This window comes from Pelophylax lessonae (genome assembly GCF_965119305.1).
Source record: "Pelophylax lessonae genome assembly, chromosome: 11".
Classification (NCBI taxonomy): domain Eukaryota; kingdom Metazoa; phylum Chordata; class Amphibia; order Anura; family Ranidae; genus Pelophylax; species Pelophylax lessonae.
The window spans coordinates 1313513-1335410 of NC_138778.1; the positions used below are offsets into that span (position 1 = coordinate 1313513).

At 44.3% G+C, this 21898-nt stretch overlaps 1 protein-coding gene across 1 annotated transcript in view; it reads left to right on the top strand.

Moving 5' to 3' along the window:
* Positions 1–17449, top strand: part of LOC309566974 (uncharacterized protein) — a 34437-nt gene extending 16988 nt beyond the window's left edge. Inside the window, exons 2-4 of the mRNA XM_082272294.1 lie at positions 3324–3339; positions 3728–5189; positions 15813–17449. Coding sequence (XP_082128420.1) covers positions 3324–3339; positions 3728–5189; positions 15813–17408 — 3074 coding nt within the window. The 3' untranslated portion in view covers positions 17409–17449. The remainder of the gene's footprint in view (positions 1–3323; positions 3340–3727; positions 5190–15812) is intronic.
* The last annotated feature ends 4449 nt before the right edge of the window (positions 17450–21898 follow it).

Sequence of the window (21898 nt, forward strand, 5' to 3'; positions counted from 1 at the left end):
TATACTGTACATGGACAGACTTCTCCCCCTATACTGTACATGGACAGACTTCTTCTCTCCCTATACTGTACATGGACAGACTTCTCCTATACTGTACATGGACAGACTTCTCCCCCTATACTGTACATGGACAGACTTCTTCTCCCCCTATACTGTACATGGACAGACTTCTCCTCCTATACTGTACATGGACAGACTTCTCCCCCTATACTGTACATGGACAGACTTCTCCTATACTGTACATGGACAGACTTCTCCCCCTATACTGTACATGGACAGACTTCTCCCCCTATACTGTACATGGACAGACTTCTCCTCCTATACTGTACATGGACAGACTTCTCCTATACTGTACATGGACAGACTTCTCCCCCTATACTGTACATGGACAGACTTCTCCTCCTATACTGTACATGGACAGACTTCTCCCCCTATACTGTACATGGACAGACTTCTCATCCTATACTGTACATGGACAGACTTCTCCTCCTATACTGTACATGGACAGACTTCTCCCCCTATACTGTACATGGACAGACTTCTCCCCCTATACTGTACATGGACAGACTTCTCCCCCTATACTGTACATGGACAGACTTCTCCCCCTATACTGTACATGGACAGACTTCTCCCCCTATACTGTACATGGACAGACTTCTCCCCCTATACTGTACATGGACAGACTTCTCATCCTATACTGTACATGGACAGACTTCTCCCCCTATACTGTACATGGACAGACTTCTCATCCTATACTGTACATGGACAGACTTCTCCTCCTATACTGTACATGGACAGACTTCTCCTATACTGTACATGGACAGACTTCTCCCCCTATACTGTACATGGACAGACTTCTCCTCCTATACTGTACATGGACAGACTTCTCCCCCTATACTGTACATGGACAGACTTCTCCTATACTGTACATGGACAGACTTCTCCTATACTGTACATGGACAGACTTCTCCTATACTGTACATGGACAGACTTCTCCTCCTATACTGTACATGGACAGACTTCTCCTATACTGTACATGGACAGACTTCTCCTATACTGTACATGGACAGACTTCTCCTATACTGTACATGGACAGACTTCTCCTCCTATACTGTACATGGACAGACTTCTCCTATACTGTACATGGACAGACTTCTCCCCCTATACTGTACATGGACAGACTTCTCCTATACTGTACATGGACAGACTTCTCCTATACTGTACATGGACAGACTTCTCCTCCTATACTGTACATGGACAGACTTCTCCTCCTATACTGTACATGGACAGACTTCTCCTATACTGTACATGGACAGACTTCTCCTATACTGTACATGGACAGACTTCTCCCCCTATACTGTACATGGACAGACTTCTCCCCTATACTGTACATGGACAGACTTCTCCTCCTATACTGTACATGGACAGACTTCTCATCCTATACTGTACATGGACAGACTTCTCCCCCTATACTGTACATGGACAGACTTCTCATCCTATACTGTACATGGACAGACTTCTCATCCTATACTGTACATGGACAGACTTCTCCTCCTATACTGTACATGGACAGACTTCTCCCCCTATACTGTACATGGACAGACTTCTCCTCCTATACTGTACATGGACAGACTTCTCATCCTATACTGTACATGGACAGACTTCCCCTATACTGTACATGGACAGACTTCTCCTCCTATACTGTACATGGACAGACTTCTCCTATACTGTACATGGACAGACTTCTCCTATACTGTACATGGACAGACTTCTCCTCCTATACTGTACATGGACAGACTTCTCATCCTATACTGTACATGGACAGACTTCTCCCCCTATACTGTACATGGACAGACTTCTCATCCTATACTGTACATGGACAGACTTCTCCTCCTATACTGTACATGGACAGACTTCTCCCCCTATACTGTACATGGACAGACTTCCCCTCCTATACTGTACATGGACAGACTTCTCCTCCTATACTGTACATGGACAGACTTCTCCCCCTATACTGTACATGGACAGACTTCTCCTCCTATACTGTACATGGACAGACTTCTCCCCCTATACTGTACATGGACAGACTTCTCCTCCTATACTGTACATGGACAGACTTCTCCCCCTATACTGTACATGGACAGACTTCTCCCCCTATACTGTACATGGACAGACTTCTCATCCTATACTGTACATGGACAGACTTCTCCCCCTATACTGTACATGGACAGACTTCTCCTCCTATACTGTACATGGACAGACTTCTCCTCCTATACTGTACATGGACAGACTTCTCCTCCTATACTGTACATGGACAGACTTCTCCTCCTATACTGTACATGGACAGACTTCTCCCCCTATACTGTACATGGACAGACTTCTCATCCTATACTGTACATGGACAGACTTCTCCTCCTATACTGTACATGGACAGACTTCTCCTCCTATACTGTACATGGACAGACTTCTCCTATACTGTACATGGACAGACTTCTCCTATACTGTACATGGACAGACTTCTCCTATACTGTACATGGACAGACTTCTCATCCTATACTGTACATGGACAGACTTCTCCTCCTATACTGTACATGGACAGACTTCTCATCCTATACTGTACATGGACAGACTTCTCCTCCTATACTGTACATGGACAGACTTCTCCTCCTATACTGTACATGGACAGACTTCTCATCCTATACTGTACATGGACAGACTTCTCCCCCTATACTGTACATGGACAGACTTCTCCTCCTATACTGTACATGGACAGACTTCTCCCCCTATACTGTACATGGACAGACTTCTCACTAAGACAACATTTCTCTATTATAAATCCTTTTTTATTGGTCTTATGTAATATTCTAATATTCTGAGATGCTGAATTTTGGGGTGTCACTCGCTGGAAGCCAAAATCATCAAATGCTGGAAATCTATAGAAAATATAGGAGATTACCTTTTATTAATTGAATTACTGAAATAAATGAACTTTTTGATGATATTCTCATTCTATGAGATCCTCCTGTATATACCCCCCTCCTGTATATACCCCCCTCCTGTATATACCCCCTCCTGTATATACCCCCCTCCTGTATATACCCCCCTCCTGTATATACCCCCCTCCTGTATATACCCCCTCCTGTATATACCCCCCTCCTGTATATACCCCCCTCCTGTATGTGTATATTTTAATTTTTTCCTTCTGTTGGTTGAACTAGATGGATTTGTGTCTTTTTCAGCCGGACTAACAATGTAACACAGACCATACATTCCAAGACAAACCATTTTATATTCTGCTCTGTGTGTTTCTGTTTTTTCTGTAGTTCAAGGTTTATATGGGTAATCATTAGCTCACATGAAAAGTTCAGAAATCCATTTTTTATGGTTATTGAAACGAGATAAAACGCGTCATTTTTATATTAGCATGCGGCAGCCCAGACTGACTATAAATTCCACATTTTTATTCTGCTTTGTTTGCTTTTCTGTTTATTATGTAGCTGTGGAGCGATATGAGTAATTCAGATCTCACGTGTAAAGTTTATAAGTACATTGTCATTTTTACTGGCATTTATACATCACCACGTAGCAACTTGCGTTTTTCTGTTTATTCTGCAGCCCTGGAATTTTCTGGGTAATCAATATCTCACATGAAAGTTCAGAAGAACATTTTCGTGGTAATTGATACACGCCCTGTACAAAAGATATAAAGTAGCATTTTCACGGACAGTCTCATTTCCCCGCTGTCAGCCATGGATTCTGGTGCTCTTCTAGATGAGCTGAATTGTTCCATCTGCCTGAACATTTACAGAGATCCGGTAACGATTAGATGTGGACACAGCTTCTGCCGGGTTTGTATTACCACTTTCTTGGAAACCCAGAAGTCTTCTGGAGTCTACAAATGTCCCAAATGTAGAAAACGATTTCAAGAGGAACCGTCGGTGCAGGAGAACATATCCCTCCGTCATATCGCGGATCACTTCTTGTCTACCCAACCAAAGCAAGAGGAGACCGGGATCACCTGCACCTATTGTATTCATTCTCAGGTACCGGCTGTTAAAACCTGTGTGCTTTGTGAAGCTTCAATGTGTGATAATCATGTGAGAGTCCACAGCAAGTCATCAGAACACATCCTATCCGACCCGACCACCTCCTTGGAGAGCAGAAAATGTTCTGTCCATCAGGAGATCCTCAAGTATTTCTGCTCTGATGATAACGTCTGCATATGTGCAACTTGCTCCTTAGCTGGAGACCACAAAGGCCACCAAGTAGAGGTTCTGCCGGAGGCTGCTGTTAAAATGAAAGAGACCTTGAAGGAAGTCCTGGAAAAACTGATTTCGAGCAAGAAGACAACTGAGGAAAGACTTCAAGTTCTACAGAAGAGCAAGACAATGGTGCCAGAAACGGCGTCTAACATTAGAGGGAAAGTCACCAACCTTCTGAAGAACATCAGGGAACAGGTGGATGGGTTAGAGAAGAAAGCCTTGAGTCAGATCTCAACACAGGAAGAAAACGCATTAAAAGCGGTGTCTAATCTGATCCAGAAACTGGAAGAAGACCAGGAAGACCTCACCAAGGAGATTGCCGACACCGAGGAACTTTGTGAAATGACCGATCCTTTAAGTGTCCTCCAAGCATGTGAAACCAACATGGATGAGGTGGAAGAACCTGCGGCCAATATAACAGATGAACAAATTAGTTCTGCAGGTAAATTAGATGAAGGCATGGTTTTAGAAACTTTACACACAGGATTCTGTGATATTATGACTGATATCCAGAAACATCTTCAGATATGTGAAGCAACCAATATAACACTGGATGCAAATACAGCGTCTTCCAATGCACTGCTATCAAACGACTACAAATCTGTTTCCAGGAACCAAAATACACAATGCTATAAAAGTCCTCAGAACTTCCAGCAGTATGATCAGGTCTTGAGCTTGCAGAGTTTAGGTTGGGAAAAGTGCTACTGGGAAGTTGACACTCAGAGGGCCGACTACTGGATAATAGGGGTGGCCTATAGCAGTATAGACCGAGAGGGGCTAAAATCATTGATTGGTTCCAACAACAAGTCTTGGGGTATACGTAGAGCGGGCTACACCTATTTAGCAAGACATAAAGGTAAGGAAGTCTCATTGTCGGGAAAGTTTGGCCAGAGTCAGAGACAGAGAAGGCAAGGACAAAGAATCAGAGTGTATCTAGATCAGGGGGCTGGGCGTTTGTCCTTTTATGAGCTTGGTGATCCGATACAACATCTACACACCTTCAATGCCACCTTCACCGAGTCCCTTCACATAGCTCTGTGTGTCTATAATAATATATGGATAAGGATTCTAAGCTAGGAATAATACATATTAGATGATTAAAGTATAACTAAGGGCAATCATTTTTATTTTTATTTTTTTAGTTTTGGAGAGAGTGGAGAGGTCGCCCTCTTTAATTGTTCTGTTCACTATTGTCACTGAAAGAAAGTAAATGAAAATCCCAAATTTTGGTTTGTTGCCAGAAAAGAAAGAGAGCTGAAATCTTCCAATGGGGACACTAGTTGGTGATTCTTGACAACTTGAGATTCCCTCACTTTGCAGGGATTTCCTCTCAATTCCTGTTTGGCTATGGGACAGGAAGTGAAGGGAACTCTCCCCAATGGGAAACAGATGGAAAAAAATTCTGACCTAGAATATAATCTCCCCTTACTCCATCCAAAATGAAAAAAAAAAAATGTTTTGCATTTAGTTCTACTTTAAATGGAATCAACATCTTTAACCTTGTGAATAGCATTTATAAAACAGGAAGTCTTTACTTAATAAAAATGGTAATTAATTCTAGAGAAAATAGGGCGATCCCTGTTTCAAATTTGTTATTTTAAGACTGGGTTCACACTGCGTGCGGAGCGGCTTGCAGCAGGGGGTCCAGTGCATCCCTGTTCGCCGTTTCAGGTCCAAATTCAGTCCGAATTTTTGGCTGAATTCGGACCTGTAACGAACCAGAAGACGCACAGGAACCTTCTGCAAACCGCATGTGATGGGGGCCGATCACAGTCTCCTGACATGCAAATTGGATGTGGGGAAACCCAGTGTGAACCCAGCCAGAGAGTACGAAATCAGCTCTGCATAAAAACCAATCAGCTTCCAGGTTTTATTGTAAAAGCTTCATTGAAGAAGCTGAAGAAGCTGAAGTTAGAAGCTGACTATGCACACCTGCGCCAGATTTTGCGCTCTCTAGTTTTAGTAAATGAACCCCATAGTATATGAGAGCTGCTTTACCTGCCAAATGATTTTTGTGTCAGCCCATCCAATTTCCAGATCCACACGGACGCCTCCATGTTACGGATTCCCCTTGCTCAGTAGGTGGTCGGTCGCTTGGCTGATCCCCACTGAGCAGATGGAGGACAGGTCCGTGTCTGCTCACAGCCAGTTCCGCTCTCCTCTATGAGGAAACCTAATAGAAATGGACCACCTGTGGAAAATAGGACCACGATCCGCTTTTGCTGACAGGATCAGATGGGATGGCGGCGAGTGTCATCCTGAAAAACTGTCAGGTGGGCCTGATCAGACAGCCCGCGTGAAAGGACCCATAGACAGCTCTGCCATGCAGAACAGTTCTGTCTAGAAGGGGGGAGGACCTGATCTTTTTTTTCTGCAATTTCACTTTCACTTACAGGTCCCACAACCCCCCTGTGATTGGACAGTGAAAGATAAAGCAACATGCTGATGAGCTCTCTCTGTTGCTCCGATCTCTCCTCCTGTGACCATGTTTCTTATAGCACACCTGATCCTTGTGCTGCTTCTTCTTTCCCACATTGGGCTGTGTTATACTGTAGACAAGTCTTTTTCAACCAGGGTGCCTTGAGGCTTCTTCAAGGGTGTCTTGAGGCTTCTTCAGGGATGACTTGAGGCTTCTTCAGGGATGACTTGCAAAAATCCTAAAAATTGATCAAACATTGTATACAAGCCAGTAGGTAGATAAAGTCTTTTAGTTACACAAAGACACAGATTTTCATTGTGCACCATTACAACTTTGTAAACACCGGCATCCTAACAACCAATGATGTCCTCAGTTGATAAAGAGGATGTCTGTCGCCTCCCCAGCATCCTTTTTAGACCCTCCTCTGCCTCTCTCCCTCAGACTGGGGTGATATTAACTGACTGATGGAGAGAAATATAGGGAGAAGAGAAACATTGGAATACTAGTCATTACCAGTGTGCAAAAGTGTATTTGCTTTGGAAGAAAAAATCACCTCTAACATTGGGTGTCCTACATGTGTGGATGTTGCTGCATTATATAAAACTATTAGAATAGTTTTTTACATTTTATAATGGGGCGCCTCTAGACTGTCTATAAATTTAAAGGGTGCCTAGACTGAAAAAAGGTTAAGAAACACTCATATAGAGTGTCAGAGAATGATGCCAGGTCAGATTAAGGTACCCACACATTTACTGGTGTATTATTGAATACAGAACTGCAATCATTTGTGTCTCTTATATTGTCTAGAGCTCAGCTTTAACCACTTGCCGACCACTTCACGAGGATTTACTGTGGCACTCTGCCGCTGCTGGGCAAAGCGACGTAGACCTACGTCACTCACCCATGAGCCTGTAGAGGGCAAGCGCGCGCCGCCGGCGCACCCCCGCACGTTCCCTGGGGACCTAGCGCGAGTGACCGGCGGCTCCGATGTCCACCGGTCACTCGCGATCTCCCGCAGGAAAGGGAGAAGGACGGACAGCTGATGTAAACACAACCGCCTTTCATTCTCACTGAAGTAGGCACAGAGACTATGTGATCATGCTGCATAGGATTGCATGTCTCTGTGATTACTTCACTAGCCACGCCTCCTAACAGTTCGAATCACGCCCCTAGGGACACATTTAACCCCTTGATCACCAATAAAGTTAACTCCTTCCCTGCCAGTGTCACTTTTACAGTAACAGTGCATATGTATAGCACTGATTACTGTAGTAATGTCACTGGTACCCCCAAAAGCGTCAAATGTCAGTCAAGGGTCCGATCTGTCCGCCGCAATGTCGCAGTCCCGCAAAAAAAATTGCAGATCGCCGCCATTACTAGTTTAAAAAAAAACAATAAAAATGACATAAATCTTTCCCGTAGATAGTAAACACAATAACATTTGCGCAAACCAATCAAAATACGCTTATTGCGATTTTTTTTTACCAAAAATATGTAGCAGAAAACAAATTGGCCTAAAATGTTAAAAAATTTTGATTTTTACATTTTTTTTTGAGAACTTCATATAAAAAAATGTGAAAAATATTGTTATTTGTCAAAATTGTCGCTCTTTTTTTGTTTATAGTGCAAGAAATAAAAATCGCACAGGTGATCAAATACCACCAAAAGAAAGCTCTGTTTATGGGAAAAAAAGGAAGTCAATTTCATTTGGGTACAGCTTCGCACGACCGCGCAATTGTCAGTTAAAATCACGCAGTGCCGAATCGCAAAATAGGGCCTGGTCATTGAACAGCCAAATCCTCCGGGGCTTAATTGGTTAAAAGGGATCTTTATATAAAACGTGAATAATAAATTGTTCTAACTAAAGTAATTGCAAAGTAAGATAAAGGTAATACCAAAAAATTCCAAATACTAATACATATTATTTAGTGCTGCGCTTTGTTATATATTAATGAATTCGGTAGCTTGTGAAAAACGGGCATCAACTGGTTTAGTTGTGGGTATAGTCGCCCTCCCGGGGTGGAGGGTGGAGGGTGGACAGTGGGTGGGCCTAATCCATGTCCAGATTTTATATGTAAAATGTTGGTTGTTCTGTAAAATAATATTGTTGACATTCGTTACTAATACTAATGATACAATATAAATAAATCTGTTAGATAATGAAAATAAACGGTAAGAATATTTAATAATAATATCTCGCGCTCGTACTTCATTATGTCAGAATATTTATACTGCTCTGAATATAACAGTGTCTATTTATGGTTAATAAGCAAAGATCTGTGAGGAAGGAGAATCTCCACGTATTTCCATAAATCAATATGTAGTGAATTATTTTTAATTGATTAATTTCTTTTTAAAAGCATATACCAATCTTAGTGAGTACAGTCTACAGTATGGAATATGTATAAAATATTTATTCTCAAGACATGTAATCACAATATATGATCAAACAAGAAATGACACAAAAAGATAACTCTACAGAAATACTAACTTCAAACAATCAATGCAATGTGATGTTTAGCTCAATAATGAAAGTGAAAGTGAAACAAAGTGAAAGCAAAATGAAAGCAAGATTGCCATTTCTCCAGGTATAGTATAAACCATAAATGAATGTTCTATATAAACAGACCACAATTGTCTGCGAATTGCATAGCCGAAAGTCACTTCACTGCAGATGAAGCGAGAATAAACCATGCAAAACGGAAGACTAAAAATTGCAAATAATGCACTAAATCTGATATTAATAAAAATGTATAAAAACAAAAATCAGCTTTTTAGAGAAAAATCTACCATGGTTTATACGGCTGGGATTGTAATCTTATTACCCTTAAATATGCAATATAAAACATATAAGGAAGGAAATAAACAATATTGAATAAAATCAAATAACACAGCAAAGTTATATTTACCACACTTAAGATGGCGGCTAGCTTCAAATAGTCGTTACCAGAGTCTTAAGATGGATGCCAGTGAGGGAGGAGTTTCGTTTGGCGTCCCTCAAAGTTTCAGATGAATGATGGAGCAAGATGGAGTATGTCTGGATGAGTAATGTATGTTGTCAGTAGTGATGTGTGTCCTCTCTCATCTCTGGGTTCTTCTTTTATATGGTATAAACAAAGGGCTTTAAAAATTACCATAAGTTAAACCCAGAGGGATGAAACATTATCCCCATTGGTTGGGATATTCTATACCTTTACTGGTGAGGTCATAGACACACCTCTTTAATAATTAACCCAATGTTTTGGATAATAAAGTTAAATGATAATCTCTTTATATTCAAGATTAACTATAAAAGGCAACATAAAACTTTGTCCATACTCTCAGTACATACATAAATGTCCATCTAATCTCCACCATTCATCTTGGCAAGCAATGCCATTTCAATAATTATATTTTTAATACAATATAATATTTTGATATAGGAAATATCTGAATATCCCAAGAATGCATTTATTAGTGTCTCCAAAAGGGGGCAGTATGGTACCGCTTATTAAATTCAGTGTATTTAGACTAATTATAAGATATTCTTATCTGATGATCTTTGACCTCTTGGCTAGTGAAAGTCCATTCATTATTTGAATTCTGACATAACTGTCAGACATTTAGACTAGGATTGGAAGATCTATAGTGTCATAAAAACTTACACTAGACCTACACACAAACTTCTCTGAAATGAGGTAATTAGTGACAAAATACATATGTTCTTACACTTAAAAGTAATGTATTCTAAGTAAGATTACTACTGTAAGAATATAAACCCAAAATGTGATATAACATTTTCTAAATATGTATGTATATGCCTTACATAATATAATGACATAATTATTGCTAATATCTTCTCACATAATAATGTATCTTAAAAAACTTATATATAGTTCATTTTAAATGTCTGCTAGAGTATTCTGGGGTATTGTCCATTGTTAAATAATTACAGACAATTAAGGAGACATCACCCCCTTAACATAGCGTCAGGCTGACTGAGTCTTATCTAAAAGAACGTCAGTTTTCCACTTATTTATGACACAAGAAAACAGAAATATCTGCTGAAATTATAAGACCCTATTGTAAGAGAAATTTTGTTTAACAAGTACATATGAACTTTTCTTCACCTTTAAACAAGATGGATGCTGCACTGTTCAGAATCTTATATGCATAAGATAAAATATACATGGCTTTTTAAATCCATTCTTTTTCTTCTATTATTATTTTAATCACACCAATAATCCCGACAAAACTATTCTTTTAACACCCCAATTATTTATATTGCTTATGTCTTTTTTTCTCTTTTTATTACTATCTTGGTCTTCTGCATATAGTGGCATGTCATGGGGCTCTGGTATTTTTATTTTATGTTTCTAGTGAGGAATATTGGCAAGTTTGGGTTATTCGTTTATTACAGATCCTTATATAACGCCCACAATTTATGCAGCACTTTACATATATATTGTACATTCACATTGTCCTTGCCGTCAAGGAGCTTACAATCTAAGGTCTCTAACATGCATACATACACATACTGGGGCCAATGTAGACAGGAGGCAATAAACAATTCCCAGCATGTCTCTTCAGTGTGGGAGAAAACCGGAGTACCCGGAGAAAACCCACACAGGCACAGGGAGAACATGCAAACTCCATGCAGATAGTGTCATCATGGGGTGGGATTTGAATGTGATCACCAAAAGTGCTGCTGGGCAGAAGTGCTAACCACTGTGCTGCCTCAATGTAATACATATCAGGTGTCACCAGTTATGGCTTTCAAATAGCGCTATCAGAGGAAAAGAACTTCTGAATTTATGAATATTCCTGCATGTCTGCTCAAAGGTGCTTAAAACAGTAGTAAACTAAAAAAAAAAAATTGTAACAAAATAGCGCCCTGCAGGATAATAGGATGATGTGCGGGTGCGTGACATACCGGCACATTATGAAAGACTTACCTTAGAATGAAGCCCTCAAGCAACGCGCTGTCACCAGATCTTCACCCAGTCTGCCTTCCAGGTTAGTGGGCTTTGGCTTTTTTACTGGCCAAGCCATGATGATGTCACTCTCAAAAGTCACGGCAGTGGTTTAGGTCTCTCAATGGGCGGCATGCCATCCATTCAGAGCACAGTGCACATGCGCCGGTGACATCACCAGCTGCTAATATAGTAAATATCTCCTAAACAGTGCACACCCCTTGTACACGTACTGCGGCAGGGCAGCCCATACCTGTATGTGATTCAGATCTTCAGCTCTGGGGCACGTGCATGTACCGCTGAAGCCGATTTGACACAGCAGGAGCCAATCAGCAAGTCTGGCGGCTAAGTTTCTGCTAAGCAGGAACACGGATCTCTGTCTTCCTACAGTCAGAGCCCCTCCCCCACACAGTTAGAAAGCACTTATTGGGGACCACATTTAACCCTTTGATCGTCCCTGATGTTAACCCCTTCCCAGCCAGTGTCAGTAGTACAGTGACAGTGCATATTTTTAACACCGATCACTGTATTGGTGTCACTGGTCCCCAAAAAGTGTCACTTACTGTCAGATTTGTCCACCGCAATGTCGCAGTCCTGCTAAAAATTGCTAAATCATCGCCATTACTAGTAAAAACAATAAATAAAATAAAAAGTTCAAAAATATATCCCCTAGTTTGTAGACACGATAACTTTTGCGCAACGCAATCAATATACACTTATTGGGATTTTTTTTTTTACCAAAAATATGTAGCAGAAAACAAATTGGCCTAAATTTATGATGAAATTCGATTTTTTAAATTTTTTTATTGGATATTTTTTAGCAGAAAGTAAAAAATATTGTTGTTTTTTTTTTCAAAATTGTCGCTCTATTTTTGTTTATAGTGCAAGTAATAAAAATCGCACAGGTGATCAAATACTGTGATCTATTAGTGAGAAAAAAAGGACAAATATTATTTGGGTACAGCGTCGCATGGCTGCAAAATTGTCAGTTGAAGCAACGCAGTGCCGAATCGCACAAAAATTGCCTGGTCAGGAAGGGGGTAAAACCCTTTGGAACTAACTTTGAAATGAACAAACTTTGTATTAGATTCCTTCCTTTTGTTATTCTGAAGAAATAGCTGTCTATTGTAGACCAATTCTGAATGGGAGGGTCTGGCTCTTTATAAACACCTGATGGACTCTCAGTGTTCTGATGAGAGAAGTTGCTGGGTCTGCATCCCTTTTGAAGTATTTACCCTTGGGAAATATATCTCACCAAAACTGAAATTCCTATTGCAGGGGATGCCTAAAATCTGACTTGTATCGTAGTGCAGGCTTCCAATCACACAAGCAGTGTACAAAGCGCCTCCAGGTTGTCTTTTCCTTCAATTTTACAGAAAATTACAGCAGGTGCAGATTGAAAAGTAGGGATGGGTCAAGCACCCCCTGTTGGGTTCGCAGCAGAACTCCCGAACAGGGAAAATGTTCTAACCCGAACGGCGAACCCCGTTGAAGTCAATAGAAGCTGAACAGGAAAAATCAAAGGGTCCCATTTTGAAGGCTTATATGCAAGTAATTGGCCATAAAAGGGGTAAAAGGGGTATGGGGGTCCGGGTACTGCCCTGGGGGACATGTATCAATAAAAAAAAAATAGTTTTTCACGAGCAGGGATTTTAATGATGCTTAAAAGTGCAACAATAAAAATGAAAAATTCCTTTAAATATAATGCCTTGGGGTTCCCCTTAATGTGCCTGTAAAGTGACGCATCTGTAGCATGTATAGAACCTGCTGCAGCAAAAATTACATTTCTAAAGAAAAAAAACGAGTCAAATCCCATTTAAAATGACTCGCGGTTATAATTGCCGGCACCCGGCTATTAAAAAATAAAGAAAAATGCCAAAATGTAAAAAAAGAAATGTCGTGCCCCCCCAAAATCCATGCCAGACCCTTTTCCGTGCATGCAGCCCAGCAGGTCAGGAACGGGGGAAGACGAGCGAGCGCCCCCCTCCTAAACTATACCAGGCCACATGTCCTCAACATTGGGGGGGGGGGATGCTTGGGGGCAGAGGGAATCCACCACCCCCAAGCACTTTGTCCCCATGTTGATGGGGACAAGGGCCACTTCCCGGGCTGTGGTTGTCAGGGTCTGCTGGTGGGGGGCTAGGGGGAAGCCCCCAGATCCCGCCCCTCCCCCAATGTGAATGGGTATCGGGTACATAGTGTTCCTCAATGTAAATCCATCATCAATCATGATGCCTGCCAATCCTAAAAATAGAAAAAATAAAAAATGCTCCACCTCCTGGGAGGCCTCCCACCGTCTGCCCGCTCTGCGCTTTGACATTTCTTATATAGGCAAGGGGTGGGGCCAGGGCCACCTCTGACGTTATGTAATGAAAATAGAGAAATTAAGAAAAGACTCGAGAAACTGAAGGATCACAAGCGGGAAGTCCAAGGAAAAGCAGCCGGTGAAATGAAGAGAATCTCTGCCTTATTCAAAGACATTGCAAGGCAGCTGGGAGATCTCCAGACATGAAGAAAAGTTTATGGAGACATCAGGGATCAATGCACCCGCAATGTCTCCCCTGCCCTCCACTACAGCTATTCAAGCACAGATCATGAGACCGGTAGTGACAAATTGCATGCGGCTTTCGGGTTCATTATTCACAGAGGAGATCAGAAAACGTATGTTCCTCAATCTCCTCCTTCTCTCCCTGCCTTGCCTGTTTTCCATGGTCCTGGGCAGGACCACTGTTAGAAATCATGGGGCCCCATATGGCCTACCTGACAGATCCCCCAACTCCTCCCCCCCGAGGGGGCAAAGAGGTAGGGAGAGGGAGGTGAGAGAGGGTGAGAGGAGGAGGTGAGAGTGACGGGGGGGGGGGGGGGTGAGAGAGAGACGTGAGAGAAAGAGGGGGAGGGGGAGAGAGTGGGGGTGAGAAAGAGAGAGGATGGGGGGTGAGAGAAAGAGCTGTGAGAGAGGAGGTGAGCAAGAGAAAGGGGGTAATAGAGAGGGGAGAGAGAAGGTAGTAGGTGGGAGGTGAGAGAGAGGGAATGTTGGGTGAGAGAGAGGGTGGTGAGAGAGAGAGGGGTGAGAGAGAGGGGGTGAGGAAGAGAGAGGGGGTGACAGAGAGGGGGAAGGTGAGGGGGGGGGAGAGAAAGAGAGAGAGCGGGGGGTGAGAGAGAAAGAGGGGGGTTTGACAGAGAAAGTAGGGTGAGAGAGGGGGGAAAGGTGAGGGAGAGGGGGATGAAAGAGAGAGAGGGGGAGTGAGTGAGAGAGAGAGGGGGAGAGAGTGAGAGAGAGAGGGGAGAGAGAGGGGGTGAGGAAGAGAGAGGGGGGTGACAGAGAGGGGGAAGGTGAGGGAGGGGGGGGAGAGAAAGAGAGAGAGAGGAGGGTGAGAGAGAAAGAGGAAGGGGGTTGACAGAGAGAGTAGGGTGAGAGAGACAGGGGTAGAGAGAGGGGGGTGAGAGGGAGGGGCAAGTGAGGGAGAGGGAGTGAGTGAGAAAGAGAGGGGGATGGCGAGGGAGAGAGGGGTGAGAGAGAGGGGAATGAGAGAGAGAGAGGGGGCTGCAGGAAGGTATTATCGGTACTTCGCAACAAGTAGGGTGCAGTCACAGAGCCTCTAATGGGGCCCCCTACTGGTCCCAGCCCTTGGGTAGTGAAGGCTGGGCCCCCCTGTTTAGTGATGGAGCCCGGGCCCCATAGAGGAGGCTCAGTGGTACCCCCTTATCGGCGGCCCTGGTCCTGGGCTCCACAGAGGAATGGGAAAGCTTGCGTACTACCATGGGCAGCGGCACAAAGGGACAGCCCATCTCACTACTGTAAAAGTGATTGGGCTGCTGTTGAGTCGCTTTTGCTGAACAGCCGATCATCAGACGAAAAAAAATACGCCACCAAGCTCATAACTGCAGCTGCAGCCATGGGCTTGTGTTAACCAAGTTTCTTCAAGTTGGAGATGTTTTAAAACAGCCTATGGACATGAAGAGGTTAATTAGACCTGACCATTAGTAAACTGTTACTGATATAAAAATCGCTCTTCATATAATGCATTTCATCAGACTTGCAGGGTCAGCCAATAGCCATCCACTTCTAGGCTGCACTGCCGTTTGTATGATTCCCTGTGTCAGCTGCAAATCAGAGAAAAGAGTTAACTCTGAAGAAGTGCGGCGCTCTGGATGATGATGATGCGTTTTTTTTGGAAGTTTCACTTTCGATCCATTATCATAAATATGGCGTCGGCAGAGCTGAGAGAAGAGCTGTATTGCTCCATCTGTCTGGAGGTTTATACAGATCCTGTAACGCTGAGATGTGGACACAACTTCTGCCAGGTCTGTATAGATCTCGTGCTGGATACTCAGGAGAGGTCGGGGGTTTACAATTGCCCGGACTGCAGGGAAGAGTTCCTGGATCGCTCTGCTCTGTACAGAAACATAACTCTCCGTAACATAGCCGAACGTTTCTTGTCTGCTCAGCCAGCTGAGGATTATTCTGGGATGTTCTGCACGTACTGCACTGACTCTCAGCTACCTGCCATTAAATCTTGCCTGCACTGCGATGCTTTGCTCTGCGATGCCCACCTTAAAATCCACAGCAAGGCACCAGAACATACTTTAGCAGAGCCTTCCGTATGCCTGAAGGCCAGAAAGTGCTCCATCCACAAGGAGATCCTTAAATATTATTGTACCGATGACTCTGTCGGGATCTGTGCTACCTGCCTTACTGGGCAACACCGAGGACACCAGGTGGAACCCATAGATGAAGCATCAGAGAAGAAGAAGACGACACTAAGAAATATCCTAGAAAAGCTGAACTCAAAAAAAGCGGAAATGGAGAAAAAACTCGAGAAACTGAAGGAACGCAAGCGGGAAGTCCAAGGAAAAGCTGCCGGTGAAATGAAAAGGATCTCTGCCTTATTCAACGACATCGCAAGGCAGCTGGGAGATCTCCAAACAAAAGTCCTGAATAAGATCTCCGAACATGAAGAGAACTTTATAATGTTGGTCTCCGGTCAGATCCAGAAGATGGAGGCAGAGAAGGACGAGCTGAGTAGAAACGTTCAATATATTGAGGAGCTATGTACCAAGAATAATCCAATAACAATCTTAGAAGAACAACTCACTGACTATGGTGAGGAAGAAGACCTGGAGGATGGAGAAGGAAATGATCAACAGATCCTCGATAAAAGTCATCTGGATGAGGATGGGATCTCTGAGATGTTACTTGTAGGCCTATCTGACATTGTTACTGCTATGAAAGGAAGGCTGCACTCCCAAGAAGCCTCGGGTCTTCTCCTGGACGAGGCCACGGCGGCCAATAATGTAAAAATCTCACCCGACTTGAAAGGCGCCGCTCTAACCATGCAAGAGGAAGATCGCCCAGAGACACCCAGGAGATTCCAGAAGTGCCAAGTTGTATCCAAGCAAAGTTTCAGCTCCGGAAGACATTATTGGGAAGTTCTGACAAGTGAATCAGCGGGTTGGAGGTTCGGAATAACCTATCCCAGCGTTCGGAAGGAAGGTGCCGAATCAGCCATCGGAGATAATGACAAGTCCTGGTGTTTGCGCACGTTTTACGGTAATCACGCCGTGAGACACCAAGGTAGAGACTTCCCGCTGGATCGTAAAATCTCAGGTCGGAAGTTCCGGGTCTGTCTGGATTACGAGGCCGGCCAGCTGTCCTTTTATGAGATGGGAGACCCGATCAGACATTTATACACCTTCACCACCACCTTCACCGAGCCCCTTCATGTAGCGCTCTATGTAATTGGAAGCAAGGCCTGGGTCCGCATAACAAGCTGATACCCAAAGACGTCTGCGATTTCTTTCCTTACTATAGGAAATTTGGATGGAATTTTTGTTATTCGGAGATTCTGATGTATCCAAATTTCCGAATCACAATAGTAATGAATTTCAACTCATATTAAGTAAATTATCAAATTAAATAAAATTAATTTGTTTCATTACAAATTTAAATTTGGACGAAATTTTCATTATCCACTTCTGGACCGGAAGATTTACCCCCTTAATGAACAGGCCATATTTTGCGATTCGGCACTGCGTTACTTTAACTGACAATTGCGCGGTCGTGCGACGCTGTACCCAAATAATATTGATGTCCTTTTTTCCCGCAAACAGAGCTTTCTTTTGGTGGTATTTGATCACCTGTGCGATTTTTATTTTTTGCGATATAAACGAAAAAAAAGAGCGAAAATTCTGAAAAAAAAAAAACAATATTTTTCACATTCTGCTATATAACATTCCCAATAAAAAAATACATTTTGAATCAAAATTTTTTAACATTTTAGGCCAATTTGTTTTCTGCAATAATTGCAATAAGTGTATATTGATTGGTTTTCGCAAAAGTTATCGTGTCTACAAACTAGGGGAAAGATTTCTGTCATTTTTATTGTTTTTTTTTTTTTTTTACTAGTAATGGCGGCGATCAGCGATTTTTAGCGGGGCTGCGACATTGCGGCGGACAGATCGGACCCCTGACTGACACTTTTGGGGGGACCAGTGATATTACTACAGTAATCAGAGCTAAAAATATGCACTGTCACTGTACTAATGACACTGGCAGAGAAGGGGTTAACATTGAAAGTGATCAAGGGGTTAAATGTGTATCTAGGGGAGTGTTTCTAACTGTGGGGGGTGTGGCTTGTGAAATGATCATAGAGACCTGTGATCCTATATAGAAGGACCTCTGTGGTCATTCCAGGGAGAAGAACGGTCAGCTGTGTTTACAACATCCGACCGTCCTTCTCTCTCAGCGGGGAGCGATCGCGGGTGTCAGGGGGCAATCGGAGCCGCCTGCCCCGTACATCCGAGTCCCTGCTGCCGAGTGGGGGCGGGAGCGTACCGCTGGCGGCGCGTGCTCGCCCCCTAGCTGCAGGCACGCGACTGATGTAGGTCTACATAGGTTTGCGCAGGATGGCCGCACTGCCGCAGTAAAAAGGTGGCGGGCGGTCAGCAACCAATTATTCGGATGTATGCAAATTTCGGAATCACAATGCTGAATTTTTCCTGCAATGGATTGTACTGGAATGCAGTAAAATGCATGAAAAATGCACTGGAACGCACCTAAACGCTCAAACAATGCACTGGAACGCACAATGTCCTTATTTAGGGCCAGTTCCCACCATAGAAACGCATCCATTCCAGATGCTTTTCTTCATGCGAGTTTTTGATGCAGTCCAGTGCATTTTTTCCCCCCCTCTTTTTTCTTAACCCTAAATAAGGACATGTGCGTTCCAGTGCGTTTTTTAAGCATTTTACCGCGTTCCAGTACAGTCCAGTGCAGAAAAATCCAGCATGTTCTACTTTTTTTTTCTGGAGGGAATGCACTGGTGTGAACTATGCCATTGAAAATCATATGACCCGCTATCCATGCGTTTTGATGCAGCAAAAAACGCACTGGACTGCATGTGATGTAAACTGGCCTTAAGATGCTGCATTTTTTCTGCACCTGACTGTATTGGAAAGCTGTAAAACGCATAAAAACTGCGTTGGAATGCACCAAATACGCACTGTCCTTTTTAGGGTTATGAAAAAAGATGGGGAAAAATGCACCGGACTGCATAAAAAACGCCCACACAGAAAAGCATCTGGAACGCATGCCGACTGCATGTCTATGGTGTGATCTGGACCTTAAGGTTAAAAAAAAGAGGAGGAAAAAATGCACCGGACTGCATCAAAAATGCGGCAAAAACGCACTGGAACGCATCAAAAACACGCAGGGAAGCACCTGGAACGCATCTGGACTGCGTTTCTATGGTGTGAACTGTCCCTAAAGAATGGCTCACAGCACAAAAGCGATCTCCAGATCTGTTTTATTGCATTCTTGGTGCGTTTTCAGATGCATTCCAGAGGCTATTTACTTAATTTTCCTATTTTTTCCCCACTGTACTGGGATCCGATGCGTTTTTGATGCGTTTTACCGCATTCCAGTACAGGAAAAATTCAGCATGTTCTACTTTTTTTTTTCCGGAACTGGAATGCGCCGGGGCGATCTATGCCATTGAAAACCATATGACCCACTATCCATGCGTTTGTGACGCAGAAAAAAAACGCACTGGACTGCATGTGGTGTAAACCGGCCCCTAAGGAAGGAAAACAGATAAACAGGTAAAGCTGAACTCCAGGAAAACGGAAAACTCTTCTTTGCAGTATGGCTGCACCTGCACTGCAAGTGTTAACCGCCGGCTTAGTTGTGGTGAGCACGGGGGCATTTGCAGAGCAGAACAGAGCAGAATAGAGCAGAGTGGAGTAGAGCAGGGTAGAGCAGGGTAAAGCAGATCAGAGCAGATCAGAGCAGGGTAGAGCAGAGCAAAGTAGAGCAGAGCAGAGTAGAGCAGAGCAGAGTAGAGTAGAGCAGAGCAGGGTAGAGAAGAGCAGGGTAGAGCAGAGCAGAGCAGAGTAGAGTAGAGAAGAGCAGGGTAGAGCAGAGCAGAGCAGAGTAGAGCAGAGCAGGGTAGAGCAGAGCAGAGCAGGGTAGAGCAGAGAAGAGCAGGGTAGAGCAGAGCAGGGTAGAGCAGAGCAGGGTAGAGAAGAGCAGGGTAGAGCAGAGCAGAGCAGAGTAGAGTAGAGCAGAGCAGGGTAGAGCAGAGAAGAGCAGGGTAGAGCAGAGCAGAGCAGAGTAGAGCAGAGCAGGGTAGAGCAGAGCAGAGCAGGGTAGAGCAGAGAAGAGCAGGGTAGAGCAGAGTAGAGCAGAGCAGAGTAGAGTAGAGCAGAGCAGGGTAGAGCAGAGAAGAGCAGGGTAGAGCAGAGCAGGGTAGAGCAGAGCAGGGTAGAGCAGAGCAGAGTAGAGCAGGGTAGAGCAGAGCAGGGTAGAGCAGAGCAGAGTAGAGCAGGGTAGAGCAGAGCAGGGTAGAGCAGAGCAGAGTAGAGCAGAGCAGAGCAGGGTAGAGCAGAGCAGAGTAGAGCAGAGCAGAGCAGAGCAGAGTAGAGCAGAGCAGAGTAGAGCAGAGCAGAGCAGGGTAGAGCAGAGCAGGGTAGAGCAGAGCAGAGCAGGGTAGAGCAGAGCAGGGTAGAGCAGAGCAGAGTAGAGCAGAGCAGAGCAGGGTAGAGCAGAGCAGAGCAGGGTAGAGCAGAGCAGAGTAGAGCAGAGCAGAGTAGAGCAGAGCAGAGCAGGGTAGAGCAGAGCAGGGTAGAGCAGAGCAGAGTAGAGCAGAGCAGAGCAGGGTAGAGCAGAGTAGAGCAGGGCAGAGCAGGGTAGAGCAGAGCAGGGTAGAGCAGAGCAGAGTAGAGCAGAGCAGAGCAGGGTAGAGCAGAGTAGAGCAGAGCAGAGCAGGGTAGAGCAGAGCAGAGCAGGGTAGAGCAGAGCAGAGCAGGGTAGAACAGAGTAGAGCAGAGCAGAGTAGGGTAGAGCAGAGCAGAGCAGGGTAGAGCAGAGCAGAGTAGAGCAGGGTAGAACAGAGCAGGGTAGGGTAGAGCAGAGCAGAGCAGAGCAGAGCAGGGTAGAGCAGAGCAGAGTAGAGCAGGGTAGAACAGAGCAGGGTAGGGTAGAGCAGAGCAGAGCAGGGTAGAGCAGAGCAGAGTAGAGCAGGGTAGAGCAGAGCAGGGTAGAGCAGAGCAGAGCAGGGTAGAGCAGAGCAGGGTAGAGCAGAGCAGAGTAGAGCAGAGCAGAGCAGGGTAGAGCAGAGCAGAGTAGAGCAGAGCAGAGTAGGGTAGAGCAGAGCAGAGTAGAGCAGAGCAGAGTAGAGCAGGGTAGAGCAGAGCAGAGTAGAGCAGTGCAGAGTAGGGTAGAGCAGAGCAGGGTAGAGCAGAGCAGAGCAGAGTAGGGTAGAGCAGAGCAGGGTAGAGCAGAGCAGAGCAGAGTAGGGTAGAGCAGAGCAGAGTAGAGCAGAGCAGAGTAGGGTAGAGCAGAGCAGAGTAGAGCAGGGTAGAGCAGAGCAGAGTAGAGCAGAGCAGAGTAGGGTAGAGCAGAGCAGGGTAGAGCAGAGCAGAGTAGGGTAGAGCAGAGCAGGGTAGAGCAGAGCAGAGTAGAGCAGAGCAGAGTAGGGTAGAGCAGAGCAGGGTAGAGCAGAGCAGAGCAGAGTAGGGTAGAGCAGAGCAGGGTAGAGCAGAGCAGAGTAGAGCAGAGCAGAGTAGGGTAGAGCAGAGCAGAGTAGAGCAGAGCAGAGTAGGGTAGAGCAGAGCAGAGTAGAGCAGGGTAGAGCAGAGCAGAGTAGAGCAGAGCAGAGTAGGGTAGAGCAGAGCAGGGTAGAGCAGAGCAGAGTAGGGTAGAGCAGAGCAGGGTAGAGCAGAGCAGAGTAGAGCAGAGCAGAGTAGGGTAGAGCAGAGCAGGGTAG